The 21471-nt window shown below is 38.5% G+C and overlaps 1 protein-coding gene across 1 annotated transcript in view; it reads right to left on the bottom strand.

Annotated features, from left to right (window-relative positions):
* ITGA8 (integrin subunit alpha 8) overlaps positions 1–21471 on the bottom strand; it is a 225592-nt gene that overhangs the window by 92070 nt on the left and 112051 nt on the right. The window contains exons 14-18 of the mRNA XM_004379662.2: positions 9569–9614; positions 6799–6906; positions 2407–2462; positions 1830–1984; positions 392–529 (exon numbers count right to left, since the gene is read on the bottom strand). Of these exons, the coding sequence (XP_004379719.1) occupies positions 392–529; positions 1830–1984; positions 2407–2462; positions 6799–6906; positions 9569–9614 (503 nt within the window). The remainder of the gene's footprint in view (positions 1–391; positions 530–1829; positions 1985–2406; positions 2463–6798; positions 6907–9568; positions 9615–21471) is intronic.

Raw genomic sequence — 21471 nt, 5'->3', positions numbered from 1 at the left:
GTTTCACTACGCATGATTCTCCCTAGCTATATATACACTCTATGTTACCCAGCGACCTGCCAATACAGGCTAGTTTACATAATCGCCCAACTCCAATTCATCCTCAAATGTCTGTAAAGAACGTTACTCTCACAATGTTTTGAGGATTACAGGCCGCCTTGCTTCCATTACAGCCACATTTTGAACAAATTAAATCTTGGTTGCACAAGGGGAAGGGCTTCCGAAAACACAACGATGCAGTGTTTCAGGAAACATGTTAGGGAAAATTCCCAACTGCTACATGTTTGTGTGCAGGAATGCAAATAAAAAGAGCTGGCTTTGGTCTCTAGGTCAAAGGGACAATACTTGGTGCCTGCTTGAGAATGAATGTCAGAGACGGTCAAGTACCTACCTGCTCATGAACAGCGTTTTCTCGGTAGTAGTTCAGTATTGGCTTCACTGCCAGGCCTTCTTTAAAGGTGGATTCATCCAAACTGTAATTCAAACTAATGTTGATTGGAGATAATTTGTCTCGGAATTCAGTTTCATCCTAGGGAAAATAATCATAAACTCAAGAAAGGCTCTGTGAAATGGCTGCAAGATGTTAGTCTGTGAAAGGCAGACAACATTTGACTTTAGTCAATGGAAGTGAATGATGAAGTTATTATCACTGCAGCAAGCTTAGATACATGCTGATTTATGTGGTATATGTTGCCACCATAATTAATATATGTCCCGAGATGAAGACATTTAGAGCTGTGGCTTCACTGGAATATGCTCGTAGAGATGATCTTCAGGTTCACCAGACCTTCAGTGATTCACAGAGAATTGGTCAAGTTGCACAGTTATAAATTATACTTACATACAACAAATGCCCTTAAAAGTATCATGAGTTAGGATTTTTATTTTCATGAGGTTGGCAGAATTTGTGACTCTTTTTGGGCTGAGAGGAAGAAAACATCTTAGCTCTCTTATTATCTCTTTACACTAAGCCCTTGCTTGCATGAACTTCAAAACATCTTCAGCACATTTGAAGTTCCCTTAGAAAAAGAAACAGAACTCCATCGGGGGAGTGGTGGCACAATCTGGAAGCACTACGCACACAGGACCATCTCAGACTGTGTAGCGGGCAGGTCTCCCTTCAGTTGTGTGCCAGTCGAGGTCACAATAAGACACAAGGGTCATTGTATCCAACTGTTCATTCTAGAGTGTGTTGGTGAACACTTGGCCTTCCCCAGGTTTCCCCTCATTTAAAATCCCTTAAAAGAGGAGAGGAAATGAGAAAGAGTGATACCAACTCAACAACTAGCAAGGTGAAGATGGATAATTACACTATAAACATTTTGGCTTATTAATTTTATGATGGGTTTTAGAGTTCTTGTGAAAAAATTACTTTAAAATATATAATAATAAAAAATATTTTTAATAAAAACTTTGACTGTCTAAATGTTAACACTAAAACTTTTCCTGAGTTGTCTCTGAAATGTATGTTAATAAGATTTGACGAAACATGTTTATGTTGGATAAAAATTCAAATAAATTGTGTTGAACTTTTATGTTTTTGGGAGTAGGGGTAGTTAGAAATGAAAGCCACCTGAGTTGAGTACTGTTACTGAGATTTTTTTTTCAAATCAAAAAGAAACGTTAGAAATTAGAAGCAACACATAATTAGGTTAGCTGAAGGAAGGGTCAAGAACGGTTTGTGACCTTAAGTTAAAATTTCCTCCTATGAAAATGAACATCGGCAGATGTGGATCTATATAGACGAACATGATAGGGAAATGGAGAAAAATGGTTGGAATTTGGATTTGAGTGTCAGAGGCCAGAAAAGTGACTTCTGGAACACTTACTCGAAGGTAAATGATAAAGTCCTGGCACTGTAGGGCTTTCTGCCGTCTCATCATGAGAGAGAAGATGAGATGGGACTGATGGTTGTCAAGGAAGAGTGTTCGTTTAATGGCTCCTTTTTGTTTCAGTGAATCTAACTGCACCTCAGCAGTCAGGGCTGAAGGACAGAAAAAAGTAAATACAATCAGGATAGGAAAAGTATTCAGTGAAGGCAGTGCTCTATTAGAGATAAGAACCACTATTTCAAGTTGCTTATTCAGGAAACATTTTTTCATAGTTGGGATCAAAAATGATACATAGGCTGAAAAAAATTTTATAAAATACTTTCCAAGCTAAAAAAGAAAACTACTTTCATAATTTTTTAATGCAAATTGTCATTTTTCCATAATTACATATGTTTTTACGATAATATGAATGTCAATTATTCAAGTAATATTTATGTAGAAGTTTCCATATATACAATAGAAATCTTGGTATTACAAAAGGGCTTTTTTAGATTTATACTGTCTGTACAGAGAAATGCTTACTGTCGGATTTTCTTAGTATAGTATAGGAGTGTAAAAATGAAAACATACTCACCTATTGTGTTGGAAATGCTCTGGCCTGATACAGATGCACATACTGTTAAAGAAAAGCTATGAAAAATAATAGTCAGTAATTTATTGGTTCATAAAGTTTTGAATTGGATGTAGAACTCTTCCTTTACCTTAACCTAGATAAAATGAATATGTCCTTTTTCCTTTACTCTTCTCTAATTACATACACACACATACACACATATTTGTGTAATATAGATATATCCCAACACACAACACTAATACAGTTAAGACAGGTGACATTATTACATTGGAAGGTAACACTTGAACATATTACTAGAGACTAACTGATTTAATCAATAGGTCAATTAATCAATTACTTGTTGCCTTCATCCACTCGACGGCAGTGGGTTTTTTTTTTTTTTATTCAATAAATACATATAAGTATCTTGTATGTTCCAGGCAATGAATAAGTAAGCAGTACAGTAAGGAACAGGTAGTGCTAAGGCCTAGACATGAGCACCAACACGACACCATTTGAGGAACCTAAAGAACTTCAGTGTGGCTGGAGCATAAGGCGTGATGGTGAAACCATATGAGGTAAGGCTGGCTTGGTCACTAGTAGGAAACAGGGCTTTGAAATGATTAACCCAGCATCACTCACTCTATCTAAAAGGAGACCGAACTCTGCAGTAAGTTACTCAGGGTGGGGGAAGAATTGAGACAGAGAGACTAGAAGAGGGAGGGGAGAAAGGAAGAAAATAAGGAGCTAACAGGGCAGTCTCAAACTAGGTAGGCACAATAATATGGGGTAGGAAGACAACAGAAAGAAGGGTAGGTATGCAGGGTAGGCACTTTATAGCTTTGCCCTGAACACAATCCAGGGAAATGTCTGCCATGGCTTGTAGGATGACCTGTACATGGGCTGGGTCTATGGTGGTGGAGGGAATGAAAAGCAGCATCTTGTCTTAGACTGACTTTGCTGAATGTGCTCATTCCCTCCTGAAAAATTTCAAGCCCTAACACCCAACGTTAGAGATGGGCCCTTTTCACATTTCTAAGAAGGTGAAAATATAAGAAAATGCTTAAATATGAGTTAATGACAGCTTTAAGGTTTTCACTTGTAACATACGATAGTATGATTTGAATATTTCTACAGAATTCAAAAGGAGTAAAGAATCCCTAAACATACTTTAATTATGTGTCAGCTTCCTGTGTCAACCATAATGAAAATGCATCACATCTGGGATTCATATATGTACCATGACCTCAGTCAATGTCTTCCTCAGGGTAAATAATTTGCCACATACCATTAAGCCAAAAGTTTCCTGAGATGTCAGTGCTATTACAAGTGTTTATATCATTTCCCCAGAGAAATCATGAATTCCAACCCACCTCTGCTTCATCTGAATTACTCAAGAAAGATGAAGAGCTAATCACATCTTTAAATTTTATAGCGGGTCTGGCTTTCAAAATTGGAGTTTTTTTCTATGTCCAACTTTTTTGGAAGTATTTGGCTATGTGTTAAAATCATCCATTGACTTTTTTTCTGTTGATTGCTATATTGCAAAGTCAAAGCTCATGAGCTTTTATAAGACAAATTCCTATTTGTAATGGAAATATCAACATATAGAAATTACAATAATGTTAGATATAGCATTATCTAAACACAAAAAATCAAAAAGAATAAAATTAAAAAAATAATAAACGTATGAATGTGAACATTATTTGTTTTCCAAAAGGTATGCAATCAAAAGGTGATGTTATCTGCTGAAGGACTACTCTTGATTTGTTGTCTACCTCAAAGTGAAAGGTATACTTGGGCTGTCAAGAAAAGCTGTGAACTGTTATTAAATTTAGAACTAAAATCTCAAACTAGAATTTATGTTCATATTCAATGTGGTCCATTAGTCTGAATAGGTCTGAGCTGAACCAAAAACACTAAATCAACCCAGAGCCTTCTTCATAGAAATTCTAAATGAAACTGTTTTGTCTACAGTGGTTCTGATATGGTCACAAGGCAGACCCCCACACTACATAATCTTCTAACACCAGTTCTAACCTAATGCAAGGTTGGAATAATGATTCTATGATAGAACTGTGCTTAATCACCCTTATGAATGAAATAAATGTGAAACATGATTCGAAAGTATAAAGCAATTAATTTTTCAAACGAACCAATTCAATCCTATTTTAATGATAGCAAATATCAAAGATTTTACATAAAGTCCCACATAACTGAAGAGTGTTTTCCATATCTGAAAAGTGGGTAGTTACTGACTTTTACATTTATAAAATAAAAACTTTCACTAAACAATTATCTTCATTTTTCTAACTGGTTAATACGGTGATATTAATATTTATTAAGCTGGCTTTTCTTCTTTTTCCAATTTATAAATGCCAATGACAGATATTTTATAAAACTACACAGCTGCTTGAAAGGCGCAGAAATCCACATTGATGGGAATGAAGAATTATTTGCCAGTTAGAGTTTACATAATGGTTTTCAGATGTACAATACAAGGTTATATCAAATACAGACTAAAATCAGAGCAACAAAAATCAACAGATGCCTTTTAATTACTTTGGGAAATTAAGCTAAATTCTTAGAATAAATTAAAAGAGCATAAGAGAAGCACATTCTAGACTAAACCAGCTGTTCATTTTCCATCTTTTGATAATCTGAGCCATCAAAATTTTATATATGAAAATAAAAACACCTTTCAGAAAATATGTGTAATAGACTCAAATAATAATTGGAAAGGGACATAAATTTATCCACATAATAAACTGCATTTTCTTTTAATAATATGATTTAGTGCAACAAGAAAATGGCTCAGCAAAAGACTTTTTCTTGTTAAAAGGTAATATTCTTTCCACAAGACCAAACAGATCCTATAATCTGTTTAAAGCCACTTAGATCTTAGAAAAATATCTATGAAACTAAAAATCCTTAGAAAAACTTATCTAGTTCAAAACAACAATATTCTATACTAGAGCGTGCTACATATGCTTTAAAAAATTCCATCTAGATGCCCGTTCACTTGAGAACATGTGAACCTATGACTATTGGAGGGAATACGCAAGTCTTAATATTCATGCCCAAGTAGCTCTCACAGTCCATTTAATGTTCATTTAATCATGCCATGGTAAGGAAAAATGCTGGCCCTTTCAAATATTTTTTCAGATCAGGTTTTCATTATAATATTTTATGGTTTTAAACCACTTTAAAACATGCCCAGGGCATTTCCTAACTACTTTCAAAAGCTGTTAAAGGAGAGGACACACCTCCCAAAGTTGGAAGCTCCCAGCAACAGGATGTTTTTCAACAAATTCTTCAGGGTCCTCCTTCCTCCCCACCCTCTACCCTCAAAGGCTCTGACTCTGGTATGAACTCCTGTCAAAAGGCCTTCAACCACACGCTGAAATTGGCAAGAAATAACTTCTTTGGGTCAAGGCTGGTTTGTTCTGCATTCTGACATTCTCGGGAACGAAACATGCTATGTGAGTTGGACCACCTCTACTGGAAAATAAGGGCAAAACTCAAATACTCCGAGTATTTGTTGGCTTTTCCGAGGATACCCTAATGACATTAACCAATACAGTAGATTTCTGACACTTGAAGACCCACATATTGAGGAGTAACGTGGCATTTTCTTATTCGCGTTGTCTTAACTTATCAAGTTCTATTTTGTAGCACTTCGGATGACTGACAAGATTCAAAAGGAACACTTTCAGAAGCCACTTAAACAATGTTCTCCTACAGTCTAGACAAAGGAACCATAAATCTACCGCCATTCCTGATGATGAGATCTTGGCCACAAAAATATAGGTTAGGGCACAGAAATCTCTACTTTTACAATGTTTACTTTCTGTCTAATTGTACACACTAAGTTACAAAACTGACATCTGTTTTCAGCACAGGAAACCCAGTAATTTAACACAAGCTTGACTCTTAAAAAAAACAAAAAAACAATGTTACGTATGTTTGAAAAGTGGTACTCATAAGCATATGCAAATACAAGGTTCCAGGTATTCTGGAATATTTTTATTTTGTAAAAATATTATGGATATATTTTAGTAGGTCAAGAATCCAAAAGTCATGAGATCTCTAAGATTTAATTCACTGGCAATTTTCTCAGCTGTTTTTATGCTTCTCATCTCACCTAGATCCTGTAGATTGGAGAAGTAGCCATTTATATGGTAAGTCAATAGCTAAAGATCAGCATCATACCATTGATCATTTTAAAAGACTAACTCCCTGCTACTCAAAGTTGGCACCTAGACCAGCAGCATCAACACCCTCTTGGAGCTCTTTAGAAATGCAGCATCTCAGACCTCACCCCAAACTTACTGAATAAAAGTCTCCATTTTAACAAGACGCTCAGGTGATTTGTATCCACATCAGAGCTTGAGAAGCACTAGACTAACTCACCAGGCCACAGATGTCATCGAATCTGGAATCTGGCAAGTTTTATTTTCAAGATTGATGATCACCGGGTTCAGCAGAAGCTGGGCGTCCACAGTCACAACTGGCCTCGCTCTGCAGAGAGAAAACGCAGGACTTTAATGAACCACATGAGTGACAGGCAGAAGCCCACATTGCTGAAAATGGAACTCCATTTCTAGAGGCCAGTGTCAACGTTCCCAGCCTCTGTGCCAAGAATTTTGCTCACTACATTAACAGGTGGGTACCAGACTCAATTACCTCCAAACACATCTGGTAGCTCATGAACAAATAAAGGATGCCGGGGGCCCATCAAGCAAAGCTGTATCTCAAACTTGCTTTCTCTATGAAGTGGGCACATGGTATTTTGGAGATATTGCTGTGAAATACCACTCTGGGATCTGCTAGCATATCTACATTCATGTTTGAAGAAATATATCATTCTATAGTCACCCATATCTGTAAGTACTTGAATTCTCAAAAGTTTTTCTCCATCTTGACTGATAATTTTTTATTTTAATTGGTAACTTTCTAGCCAAACTTTGCAGATTTAGCTAAACACGTGAGGGTGGGTTTATAGAATATTTCTGTACTTCACACAGAGCAGTGGCTCTCAATCCTGATCAAACATTATAATCACCCAGGGAGCTTTTGAACAAACACTATGCCCGAGCCCCACCACAGACCAATTGAATCAGAATCTCTGAGGATGGGCCCAGGCACTGGAATTTTAAACAAACTTTCCAGGTAATTCTAATGCACAGCCAAGGTTGAGGAGAGGGACTAATATAAAGTAAACCCCACTCCAGCCATCCAGGTGAGGGTAACCAGACCAAAAAGTAAGTCATGAAGGAGAGAATGGAGCAATTTCTAAAGCCTGGCTCCAAGTCTAAAGCTGGGAGCCAAAGTCTGCAGATGACAGCATAAGACAATGCCACGTTGGATAAGTTTTCTTTTGACAGAAAAGAACTGTGCCATGGGGCAGAATGTTGTTTAGGGCACTACTTTAAACAATCTCATGATTACCACAATGGGGCCCACTGGGAATTTTCCTGAACTCCTTTATGCTATTTGTCTGTACTTTGTTACATAGTTTTGTTTTCAATATCGTGTTAGTTCCAGTCCTTGGGGAAGCAGATGACAAGATGGGCTTAGACATGTAAGAGATGTATTGGGGCAAGCTCAAACACCTATGAGTAAAAAGAGGAGGGAGCAGAGGAGGCCGGGGGAGCCAGCTGTTAGACTATGATGCAGGTCTGACTGCTGTGAAAGAGTGAGGGAAAGAATGAGGGTTGGATAAGAATGTTCCAGCCAGGGCAATAGGGAGTCCTTAAGCCAAACTCACCCGGCAGAGGAGTTCTGTGTTTTGCAGGGATTGGCCTGCATTTGTATCCCTATTGCACCCAGCAATTGGCCGGCAGCAGTTCATGGAAAATATGGTGTCGGTGTAAACACGGTAGTAGATTCAGAGTATAGCAGCTGAGGCTATGAGCCATTTATGCTTCGGGAGCTCTGAGTGGTCCATTTTCATGGTGACTACAAATACGAGGCCCATAATGCAGATACTTTGAGAATTTCAACTGTCTGATTCTGTATAAGCTGAAATGGAGAGAGGCTGACATAAATCAGCCCTTTTTGAGTTTGTTTTGGGACTGATGAAGAAAATCTCACTTACCTGAGGAACCTCAACTTTGAATCTTTCTGGGAATTGAGCTAAGTTAATGTTATATATCAAGTGGACTCAGGTATTGCTGTTTTTGTTATTAGCTGCCATCAAGCCAGCCCCTGACTCATGGCAACCCCATGTGTTGCAGAGCAGAACTGCTCCACACATCTTCTTGACTGTAATCTTTACAAAAGCAGTTCACCGGGCCTTTCTTCTACGGAGCCACTGGGTGGGTTCAAACCACCAACCTTTTAGGTTAGCAGCCAATTGTAAACTGCTTGCGCCACCCAGGCTCCTTATACCCAGGTATGCACTCTGCCTTTTGTCTTGATATATTGACCTATTGTCTTGAATGCCTATAAAATTGTCTTTAAGAAAAAGTAAGAAGAGGCAAAAGAAGAGACAAGAGCTAAGTTTTTGAGCATAAACTATGTAGTTACTATTAGTGTACTTTATATACAGGTTCTCACTTAACCTTTGTAACAAAAATAACCTTGTAAAATAAGTATTACCATCTCTACTTTATAGATGAAAAATCAGAGGCTCAGAAAGTTATAGGAACTTCCCCAAGATTAAAAATGAGTGTATGAAAGGGCCAGGCTTTGAATCTAGATCTGTCACATTTAGACCACTATTTAATATTTGCTCTTGAAGGCTGCCAGTTCCTGGTCTATTCCTTATCCTAGAGTCCACACTTGCTTACAGAGGCCAGGGTAAATAGTAACATTTTCCCACCCTGCACTTCTATATAAGCACATTTCAGTGCATTTCCAAAGCAAAGAGAAAAATTCAAATATAGCAACAGCTAAAAAGTGGGTCATTTTATAAGGTCTGCTAAGATTTATATCTTTTTTAAGAATATGCTGGGAGCGGCTGGAAGTCTGGTCCTGAGATTTGAGAATAAAAATACAGAGGAATGAGAGAGAGCGAGAGAGCAAAACTAACTGCAAACTTAAAACAGAGGATCTAAATACTCTTCAAAATAAATAGTTGGGATATGCTCTTTAAGGCAAAATTAACAACAACAACAACAAAAAAAAGAAATGCATTTGAAACAATTAGAAGAACATTTGCATACCACCAACCACATACCTGTAAACAACTACTTTTCCTGTTCCAAATGCGCCCACAAGTAAATCTAAAAAAGACAAAAACACAAAATACAGGCACAAGTTTTATAGAAATAATCAATTAAGCTCATAATCATAAATGGCACATACAGCATTCTGAAATGCTGATTTCAGAGTGAGAGGCATAAAATAGGAACAACAAATCATACCTCTCAAGCCATTTTGGAAGGCATACTGGAGTTTCACTATAACCAACTCAATAAACCAAAACCACTGCTGACAAAGTCGATTCCGACTCACAGCGACCCTGTAGGACAGAGTAGAACAGCCCCACAGAGTATCCAAGGCTGTATATCTTTACAGAGGCAGACTGCCACATCTTTCTCCCAAGGGGCGACCGGTAGGTTCGAACGGCTGACCTTTCGGTTAGCAGCCTAGTGCTTTAACCACTGCACCACCAGGGCTCCAACCAACTCAGAATGACACATAAATCAGTACATTTCAGACCCTTCTGGACTTAAGACCAGCCTTCTAGAAATGATTAAGAACTCATCATCAAATCATTTCTCCTATTCCCCAGATTCAAAGCAACTTTCCCAAGAAACACAAAAGAGAAAAAGCATATGCTTAGTGCCAACTATGTACCAAGCTCTTTACACACATTATTTTACTTATTTCCTGCAATAACTGTATGAGGCAAGTATTATCCCTGAAGTGGGACATTTTAACTGTCACTTTAACACAACCACTTCCTCTTTATGCGTAGTGTGGATAGTGAGTCTACTGTTGGCAAAGTGATCAGTGGTGTATGGAATAATTGAAAAATCATTATAATGATCTTAAATAATAATAATAAATCACATATACTGAGCACTTACTCTAGGCCAGGAATTCTATTAAATGATTTACCTCAATTGATTCCTAACGAGAAGTTAGGAAGTCTCTCTATTATTGCCACAATTTTGCAGATAAGTAAACTGATGTTTGTTGTTGTTGTGTGCCGCAAGTCGATTCCGACTCACAGCAACCCTATAGGACGGAGTAAACCTGCCCCATAGGGTTTCCAAGGCTGTAATCTTTATGAGAGCAGATTGCCAGGTCTTTTCTCCTGTGGAGTGGCTAGTGGGTTCGAACTGCTGATCCTTCAGTTAGCAGCCAAGTGCTTAACCACTGCACCAGCAGGGTTCCTGAAAATGGAGGATTAGTGAGATTAAAATGTAAATTAACTAAAGTTCACACAAGGAGGCAACAGATGGAGCCAAGTTATAGCAATGCTGTGTAATACCTTGGATTTTTTAAGAGGGAATGCTCACAATTATCCCACTGATTAGCAAATATATAGATAAAACTATTTTTCTTAATCTAATTCATGTTGGTTATTGAATATTGGAAGGAGCCCTGGTGGTGCAGTGGTTAAGTGCTCAGCTGCTAACCAAAAGGCTGGTAGTTTGAACCCGCCAGCTGCTTTGAGGGAGAAGGATGTGGCAGTCTGCTCCTGTAAAGATTTATAGCCTTGGAAACCCCATGGGGCAGTTCTACTCTGTCCTATGAGTCAGAACTGAGAGATGGCAACAGGTACAGTACGGTATTAAATATTGGTAGGAGCAATGAAACCAAAATAAAAATGACAATGGCTACATCTGCACAGAGTTAAATTTAGATGTGAGAAAAGCGGACTTGATAGAAATAACGGCCACAAAAGAAAGAACAGTTGAAGCTAAAATTAGTTAATTCTAGTGTTTCAGAAGTGAAAATGGGAACTCATTTGGCCACTCCAAATGGAAAATCAATCAAGGAATTAAATTGGTTTAGCGCAGTTTGCACAGGAAAACAAGTTGTAGCCACATTACCTCCCATTCACCTTTCCAGTACATAAGAACAGCATGAGACAGCAAGCACCTATGATTCTCCTCCTGAGGGCTTCTCCTGGCTGGGCCAGGGAGGCAGGAAGTGCCCTCAGCCCACAGTGGATGGGAATTAGATGAGAAACTACACAGCTTCCTTGCCCCTAAAGTGGGATAGCTCTGAGGCATGTTATTCTCTGTCCCCAGAGCTCCCCAGCCAGATTAAGCCCCAGCTGCCCACAGTGGCAACCTGCTCAGTAATATCCCTTTTATTGGCATCCTTCCTTTCCATGTCTGTCTGTACTACTCCTTTACCAGTGTTTCCTGGCATCATTTCTCATATAAACTGCTTGTACTCATTCCTTGTCTCAAGGTTGGCTCTGGGAGAACCCAGCCTAACCCCCAAACCAAACCCATTGCCCTTTGAGTCGCTTCTGACTCATAGTGACCCTATACAACAGAGTATAACTGCCCCATAGGGTTGTCCAAGGCGGTAGTTGTTATGGAAGCTGACTGCCACATCTTTCTCTCAAGGAGCAGCTGGTGGGTTCAAATTGCCAAGCATTTGGTTAGCAGCCAAGTGCTTAACCACTATGCCACCAAAAATTAAAACTTTTGTTTAAAAAAAATGGACTCACATTTTACGGTCAAAACTGCAGTCAAATTGTCATATATTTTATAGATACAGAATCAGATTCAGACAATAGGCCTGGGATATGACTCCAAATCTCCATATTTAGAAAGATGTGTATGCTCACATTCAAGTCAGTCAAACACAGGTCATCTAAAGACCTCTGTAAAAGCGAGATTAAAAAACGCGTTTAGAAAAGGGTTACAACTTGGCTAAATATGGTTTATGGAATAAAATCATATTTTGCAGGGGTCCAAATCTTTGAAGTTTGAAGCCAAAGTTCTAAGTCTACGAATCTGTAAAGTTAAAGTGATAAATTATATCAGAATTTCAGCTTTTTCTATTATTTTCACATTTATTTTTTCTGTTATATTGCCTCTTCCAGCCTGTCAGTGCATTTTTGCCACATCAGAAGAAAAAGAGCCACTGATTTCAAGAAAGGTTAATGCTGTTCTTCCTGTGTAGTCAGGAACTCCAGTATTTGGACAACAGTAGCACCGGTGGCCCTCAGCGTGAATCCATATCTTTGGACACAACACCAGATAGGAGAGCCCTGTGTGAAAACTGATTCAAGGACTTATGTGCTTTGTCCTTGGCTCAAAGTAAAGTGAACTATTTATATATCAGGATTAGACATTTTATGTATACACATACATATAAAGATGAATCTTAAGAACAGACTCTCTGGAAACGACTGAGAGAACAAGACTGTAAGCCCTTCTAGGGCAGGGTTCTTTATGTCTGCATATCTTTAATTATTTTATGGAATGGTATGGGTTAGAAAGAAGGCCTGATGTTACAGTGGTTAAGAGCTTGGCTGCTAACCAAAAGGTCAGTGGTTTGAACCCACCGATTGCTCCATAGGAGAAAGATGTGGCAGTCTGCTTCCATAAAGATTATAGCCTTGGAAACCCTATGGGGCAGTTCTACTCTGTCCTATAGGGTCACTATGAGTCGGAATCAAATCGACGGCAATAGATTATGGTTGGGATAAATGAAAAAAGAAATCCTCTTCATGTCCTCGGACTTCATAAATGCCTGTTAAATAGGAGATAAGTAATGATGAAATAATACACTAAAGATAAAAGAAATGAGGGAAGAATAAGACAGTTGTTAAGACAGGCTAATGTAAACCATAGTTAAATTCTGCCAGATTTTTGCACATACACTTGAAGGTCTTAACAGACACACACACACATAAAGGCTCCAGATTCTAGAAAGTAATATAGAGCCAGTAGGGTTTTGACTGCATCACAACTAGACTGTCATTACAAGTGAGAATTTGAAAGACATCCTCCTAACAGTGATGAAGAAGAGGGCTTTTCCTTTAGGAGCTTTAATTCCTGTGTCTTAAGATGGGGATTTTCCTCCTCTGGAAAAATAAAGTAACTGGCAAAATAGTCTACTGTTTTCTTTATGACAGTGTGGCCACAGTTATTCAGAGACTAAGAAAACAGTTATCTACCACAAAAGTATGTTTGCCTTTTGAGATACCACCTTGGTAATGTGCCTACTGAAAAAAGCCAGAATATTTATGCTCAAGACCTCAACATTCTTAGATCTCCCTAGGGGGAAAAATTGATTTGATGATTTCAGTTTCTGCCCAGTGTGTTTTTCTAAGATATGTGATTGGCTTTGATAAACACTATGTGGTGGCACAGTGGTTAAGAGCTCGGCTGCTAACCGGTTAGTAGTTCGAATCCACTAACTGCTCCCTGGAAACCCTGTGGGGCAGTTCTCCTCTGTCCTATAGGGTAGCTGTGAGTCACAATTGACTGGAGGGCAAGAGGTTTGGTGGTTTGGTATGCAAGATATACACACACATACATACACGCGTGCGCACACACAAACACACACACACGCAGAAACAATACTTTTCTTAAAACTATACATACTGCAGTGCTTAAGAGTTTAAATGATAATCTGAAGAGAAAGTAATTTTGGTGCTGACATTTGGATTCATAACTATGTAAACTTTCTCCATTACTTTATGATAACAGACCATTATCTTATGTTTACTTTCCCTTCTTATAGAATTCTGAAAACAAACAAAATAAAAAAAATAAAAATAAAAATAAAAAAACCACTTTGTCTTTCTCTGTACATAGACACTTAGTGGTCTCTTTTTTGGAAGAAATAACTGCCTAGCAAATAAAATTGGTTCTTTCTCCTCAATCACAAAAAAAGTCCTCAAATTGTCAGAGGTCTTGGTTATCACCTCACATTGCCTGAGAAACATAGTTTATTTTCTTTTTGGCTTTTGATGGGGTAACTGAGTACTTTTAAGGAAACAAAAAGGGGACATTAGCATGAATGCAGGATCAGTTGGAAAGAGAAAATAACTTTAAAAAGGTGAGGCTATGGGAGACGTCTTACACCAACATTTTGTATTTGTTTCCTGCAGCGCTGTTATTTTTAAATTAGGAAGAAGAAAAGAGCCAAGCTTTTAAAGTGGTGCTTGGATGGTAAAATCTGATTTCACCAATCTATGAAGGGAATTTTAGAGTTGGAAGAAGTTCTCCTTGAAAACATCAGCTTTATTTTGTGTGTGAATTGGAGGTTTCCGGTGAGGTGGGCAGGATGCGGTGAGGAATGAGAGAGTGGAAACTTCCTACAAGGATGGGGGACAGAAAGAGAAGACAACAGGAAGAGAGGTGACAGAATTAAAGAATCACCCAGAATTGTTTTATGTGGGAAGTGTCCGTGGACACTCAAGCACCTACATTTCATAAGCTAAGTAAGCCTTTCTTATTTGTTTCCTTCCTGCTGGTACCTTCTTCTCACCTCTTACTCATTTAGCTTCTTAGAAAATACACTAAGGTTAAGACTTCTGCTAAAATGCCATTAAAAAAAAAAAGTTGCCATTGAGTTGATTACGACTCATGGTGACCCAGTGTGTGTCCGAGTAGAACTGTGCTCCATTGGGTTTTCAATGGCTGATATTTTGGAAGTAGATCACCAGCCAGGCCTTTCTTCCAAGGCGCTTCTGGGTGAACTCGAACCTCCAGCCTTTTGGTTAGCAGCCAAGCACGTTAACTGTTGGCACCACCCAGGGACTCCAAAATGTCATCAAACATCTCCTTTTTATTTTGGAATTTAAAAAATGTACTATTTCAGAAAAATTCTGGACAATGAGAATTGCCACAAAGAACTTCCAAATAAATGAGAAACATGGGGATGCAAAACTAATAGCTGCGTGAAAAGATTACAATCACGCAAAACATAACAAAAAATGTAGAAATCACCAAGGAATTTTAGAATTTAAACTTCTTTAGCAAAAAATCTGAGTAAGGTTGAAAGAGAAATGAAAGATGCAGGGGAAAAATGTTTATAATACAGATGCTTTGCCAAATGTTAATATTTTTCAATGCTTATAAGAATGTCCAGCATTTAGCAAAAAAAAATTGTTATCATCATCCCTAATATATAACAAATTATTACAAATTAGTCATTAAAAACACAAACATTCCAATAAAAAAGGCCAAGATTACAAATAGGCACTTCACCTAAAAAATAATACCTATGACCAATAAATATATTAAATGATGTTTGACCTCTCTAGTCATTAAAGGAATACAAATAAAAGGAAAAATGAGCTATCATTTTTGACCTTTCAAATTGGAAAAGTTGAAAAAGATTAGTCCAAGGCGATGTTGGGTAGGGAACAGGAGACCAAGAACTCATATTCTCTATTTATGAGAGTATAAATTGATACAATTTTCTTTGAAGTTAGTTTATTGATATTTATATGAAAATTTAAACTACGTATACCCTTTAACACAACATTTCCACTTCTAAGAAATTTATCCTGAGGATATACTGAATGATTGTGCAAAGATATTTCAAATAAAAGCTAACATTCTAAACATTTTAAATATATTAACTCCTTTAATTCTTACAACAATACCGAAAGGAAGATACTCTTTTTATTCATATTTTACAAATGAAAAAAATGAGGCACAGAGAGACTAAATACAGTAAGTGTCAAGACCAAGTTTTAAACTAGGCAATCTAGCTGCTAAGGCCATACTCTTACCGCTTTTACTACACTTCCTCCCAGAAACATATCTTCAGGCTATTTTTTCTGTCTAAATTTTTATTTTTAATTAAAGTATAATTTATATACAATAAATTTCATCCTTTTTAGTATTCAGTTCTGAGAGTATTTTTTTATTGTGGTAAATAAATATGTAACAAAATATTTGCCATATCAACATTCTTCACGTGCACAATTCAGTGACATTAGTTATGTTTATCATGTTGTTCAACCTCTGCTATTATCTATTTCCAAATGTTTCCATCATCCTTAACAGAAGGTCAGTGTCCTCTGAGCAATGAGTCTCCCTGTTCCCCTCTTTCCCATCTGCTCCTGGTAACCACTAATAAAAATTTGGTCTCTATACACTTGCCTATCCTAGATATTTCATATAAGTGAAATCATACAATATTTTTCCCTTTGTGATTGACTTATTTCACTCAGCATGTTTTTGCATACAATTGTGTAACCACCACCACAGTCAAGATATAGAACAGCTCCATTATCCCAAAATGTCCCCCATGCCTCTTTATAGTCAAGCCCTCCCCTGCTCCTAGTTCCTGGCATCCACTGATGTCTTTTCTAGAATGTCGTATAAATGGAGTATGTAGACTTCCTGAGTCTAGTTTCTTTCACTTGCTTAATGCATTTGGGATTCATCTACGATGCTGTATGTATCAATAGTTTGTTTCTTTTTACTGGTGGGTGAGTAGTATTCTACTGTGTGGATGGCCCATAGTTTGTTTATCTATCTCTGTTAAGTGACATTTGAGCTGTTCCCAGTTTTTGGAAAGTCACTATAAACATTTGCATATAGGTTTTTGTGTGTCTACAGGCAATTTTTAGTTTGTAAATTGTCTTTCTAAAATCGTTGTAGCTCTTTCTTAAATGCAGTGTTTATTTCAAGTGAAAATTACTGCGTGGGGGACAAAAAGTTAGGAATTTTACATCCTAGTTCACTTTGCCACTGGCTTCTGAATGACTTTGGACAAGTCACTATTCATTAAGGTTCTCCAGATGCGAAAGCCAAGAGCACAGTAGAACTTGCTTTTCTGCTCTGGTTTACAATTCAGGACTCTCCTTTGCCTCTCGGCTCAGCTTTGCTCCTGCAGCTTCTGGATCTTCTCTTGCCTCCGTCTTGGGAGAGTCAGTTTCTGGCTTTCTCTCTGACTTAACCAGACCTGTACATCAGATCTGTTCACTTCCAGACTCAGCTTCAGCTCATATTGGCCACAGACTTCCAGCTCCTGTCTTAGCACTACTGATGCTCATCATGGCTCATAGCACCTCCTCCAGGCTCTTCCCATGACTATCCAGACGCCATTCCTACTAAGTTTCTTTCCAAGTGCTTTAGAGACGACTGAAGGTTTCCAAGTTTTATGACTTGTGACCCCCCAAAATATGTGTTGTAAGTCCTAACCAGTATACCTGTTGTTATAATCCCCTTTGGGAATGAGTTTTCTTTGTTATGTTAATGAGGCAGTATTCGTGTATGGTATGTCTTAAATCAGTCTCTTTTGAGATATGAAAAAGCAGATTAAGCAAGCAAGCAAAAACGAAGCGGAAGATACATGCCATATGATCACTAAGGAACCCAGGAACAGAAAGTGAAAAGATACAAGGGCCTTCTCCTAGAGCAGAGACAGAGGCTTTCCCTAGAGCCAGTGCTCTGAATTCAGACTTCTAGCCTCCTAAACTGTGAGAAAATAAATTTCTGTTTATTAAAGCCACCCACTTGTGGCATTTCTGTTACGGCAGCACTAGATAACTAAGACATCAGGACCTACCTAGAGTCTGCTCACTTTCATCCAATGAAAATATTGAGAGAAATGATAGGGTTAAAATTAATTTGTAAAACTACAGGGCTAAAGACGATATGTAAATACGGCAATGCTCACGTGTAAGTGGGTTATGAAATGGGCCTACATGTTTGGCACTAGAAAAAGAGCTCATGTCTGTGGGAAGCAGGCATTTAGATAAGCCTCCTTGAGTTTGGCAAAAAGTGTTCATCTAAAAATAGACAGAGGCTGCCTTTCTTCCTTGCTTTTTTATTGCAACATGCAAAATACTACTGAGAGGAAGGTTATGAGTTGAGGAAGAAATGTTTGGAAAAAAATGCATGATTTTATCCCATAAAGTAATAATCCTAATAATCTGACTGAAATGCTTCCAAATGAACTCCAAAGAAAAACATTTATCAGTTGGAACATGGTATTGGATTGCAACATTCTAATTTATAAAGGGTTTATTTTTCTTTTTAAAAAATATTCCACAAAAAACTGAGAAGTATCAAATGATGAGTCTGCCTTATGAAAATAGTTTTCTACACATTATTAGCATCCTGTGGCTGTAAGAATCATCTTTTCCCCTCTGCCATTGCTTGACGCTCCGCTTGCTGCATTCCATGTCACTGTAGCAAAGGCATTTCACCTTATCCTTATCGTGGTTACACTTACGTATAGTATGTGTGCTGTCCAGTTGCTAAAAGTCTTGGGGAAAAATTTCATTTTTTTTTCATGAGGAAAACCAAAGACACAAGGAAAATATCATTCCAAAGGACTAATGGACCACATGAACCACACCCTCCACAAGCCTTAGCCTAGAAGAACCAGATGGTGCCCACCTACAACCACCAACGGCTCTGACAGGGATCACAATAGACAGTCCCAGGCAGAGCAGGAGAAAAATGTAGAACAAAATTCAAATTGACAAAAAGAGACCAGATTTACTGGTCTGATGGTTACTGGAGGAACCCCTAAGACTATGGCCCCTCACCTTGCTGACTCAGAACTGAAGCCACTTCCGAAGCCCACCTTTCAGCCAAAGATTAGACAGGCCTATAAAACAAACAATAACACGTGTGAGAAACGTGCTTCTTAGCTCAGTCAAGTATATGACACCAAATGGGCAACACCTGCCCAAAAGCAAAGATGGAGAAGACAGGAAGGGACAGGAAAACGGGATAAATGGACACTGAGAACCCAGAGTGGAAAGGGAAAGGGGGAGAGTGCTGGCACATTGTAGGGATTGCAACTAATGTCACAAAACAATTTGTGCATAATTTTTTCTTTTTCTTTTATCAACTTCAGGTGAAGGTTTACAGAACAAATAGTTTCTCATTAAACAGTCAGTACACATGTTGTTTTATGACATTGGTTAACAACCCCACGACATGTCAACACTCTCCCTTCTCGACCTTGGTTTTTTTTGGTGAAAATATACATAGCCAAAGATACACCATTTCAAAAATTTCTACATGTACAATTCAGGGACATTGATTACGTTCTTCCAGTTGTGCTGCTATTCTCACTATCCTTTTCCAAATTATTCCATCACCATTATCTTCAACTCACTGGCCGCTAGGCTTCCCATCAAACCTTTTGAGTTGCTGTTGTCAATTTGATCTCACATAGATAATTCTTTTTTTTTTTTACTTTAGATGAAGGTTTACAGAACAAAATAGTTTCTCATTAAACAGTAGATATATTGCCCTATGACAATGGTTAACAACCCCACGACATGTCAACACTGTCCTTTCTCAACTTTGGGTTCCCTATCACCAGCTCTCCTCTCCCCTCCTGCCTTCTAGTCCTTGACCCTGGACTGCTGTGTCTCATTAGTCCTGTTTTGTTTTATGGGGCTGTCCAATCTCTGGCTGAACAGTGAACCTCGAAAGTGACTTCACCACTGAGCTAAAAGGGTGTCCAATAAACCTGGTCTTTCTTTTGTGTTAGAATTTTGTTCTACATCCTTCTCCAGCTCTGTCCAGGACCCTCTGTTGTCATCCCGGTCAGAGCAGTGAGTGGTGGTAGCTGGGCACCATCTAGCTGTACTGGACTCAGTCTGGTGGAGGCTGTGGTAGCTGTGGTCCATTGGTCCTTTGGACTAATCTTTTCCTTGTATCCTGTTCTCTTCCTTCTCTCTTGCTCCTGAAGGGGTGAGACCAGTGGAGTATCTTAGATGACTGCTCACAGGCTTTTAAGACTCCAGACGCTACTCACCAAGGTAGGATGCAGAACATTGTCTTTATGAACTGTGTTATGTGCATAAATTTTCTCAATGAAATTTGTGATGCAAACTTTCATCTAAAAGACAATAAAATTTAACCCCCTCCAAAAAAAAAGTTTGTTTTTTCAGGTCCTGTCTTACGTATAAGTGGCTGCCTAATGTGTTCACAGTCTCAAGAAGATCTTGATATCTCACAAGACACTGCCCCCACATCCAGGCTGATAGATAAGATTCTATGATTAAAACCTGATGAGATTTGATACATTTGTTAAAAGGTACAAATATACGAAGTTGCCGGGGAGATAGGGGAGGAAGAGAAAAATATTCACACCAGTGATTCCCCTAAACTGCCACTTCATTCAACAACTCTTTATTGAACACTATGTGCCAAATCCTGTCCTATCTGCCAAGGATTCAGCAGTGAGTGAAACAGACACACTGCCTGCCCTCAAGGCACTAATAGTCTATCAGTCAACTCTCCAGTCAGGCCAGGACCCACTGAATCAGAGTCCCTGGGTAAGACCTACTGCCTCTGGATCACTTACATCCTGATGGGAAAGAGGTTGTTAGATCCTTTCCCACGACACACTAGACTGATAAGAAAGGGAAAGAGTGTATGCTTGTGTAACTGGAGTGGAGAAACCCTCTAGGATAGAAAGAAAAGGAGGCCAGGGAGGACAGGGGCTGATCACCCCAAAGATGAACTTCACCTACTTCTCATTTTAGCCTAAGGTCTGGCCAGAACCCACAATTTCTGTTTTACACACCCTCATGAAATTCTCTTATGGCTGACAGTTTTTAGGAAACCACCTATTAACAAAGTCATCACAGGAAAATGTCAGTAAGACAATGTGGAATGGTTCTTCTTTAGAAAGAACATCATATGAACAGTGTTTGCAAATCAGAAGTACTGAAGATGATCTTGTTGCTGTATTAGTTATTTCAAAAGTCCTCCATCTTTCATCTCATAGGAAGCTTTGGCATAAGCTACCTAAGTCATCACCTGGAGGCACAGGCCTAGGTCTGGGAAAAGTGCCTGGACCTCTGCATTAGAGCTGGTTTGCAGTCCCTTGAACCTCCATTTGGCTTGTAGAGTTAGGAAATAACAACAATAGAGTACTTTACAGTTTGCAAATCACCTCCACAACAATCCTGAGCGGTAGGAGATTAGTCTAATCATCTTCATTTTATGGGTGGAGAAGTTAAGGTTCAGAGATACAAGTGGTCTGTATGTCTGAGACGACAAAGCTGGTCAACAATGGATGAAGCAAGGAGACTATGGGCTCCCCTGACTCCTAGCTTGGGGATCTTTTTGACATGCTGGCTATTGGTTCTCCTGGTCTAGCAGCCTGATTGGCATTTAAATGCACAGTAAATATAGAATTAAGTCAAGAGTGGAAAGCTTG

Source organism: Trichechus manatus, unplaced genomic scaffold, assembly GCF_000243295.1.
Source record: "Trichechus manatus latirostris isolate Lorelei unplaced genomic scaffold, TriManLat1.0 scaffold00067, whole genome shotgun sequence".
Lineage (NCBI taxonomy): Eukaryota > Metazoa > Chordata > Mammalia > Sirenia > Trichechidae > Trichechus > Trichechus manatus.
Note: the sequence above shows the minus strand (reverse complement) of the source record. Positions and strands in the feature narration are given on the sequence as shown.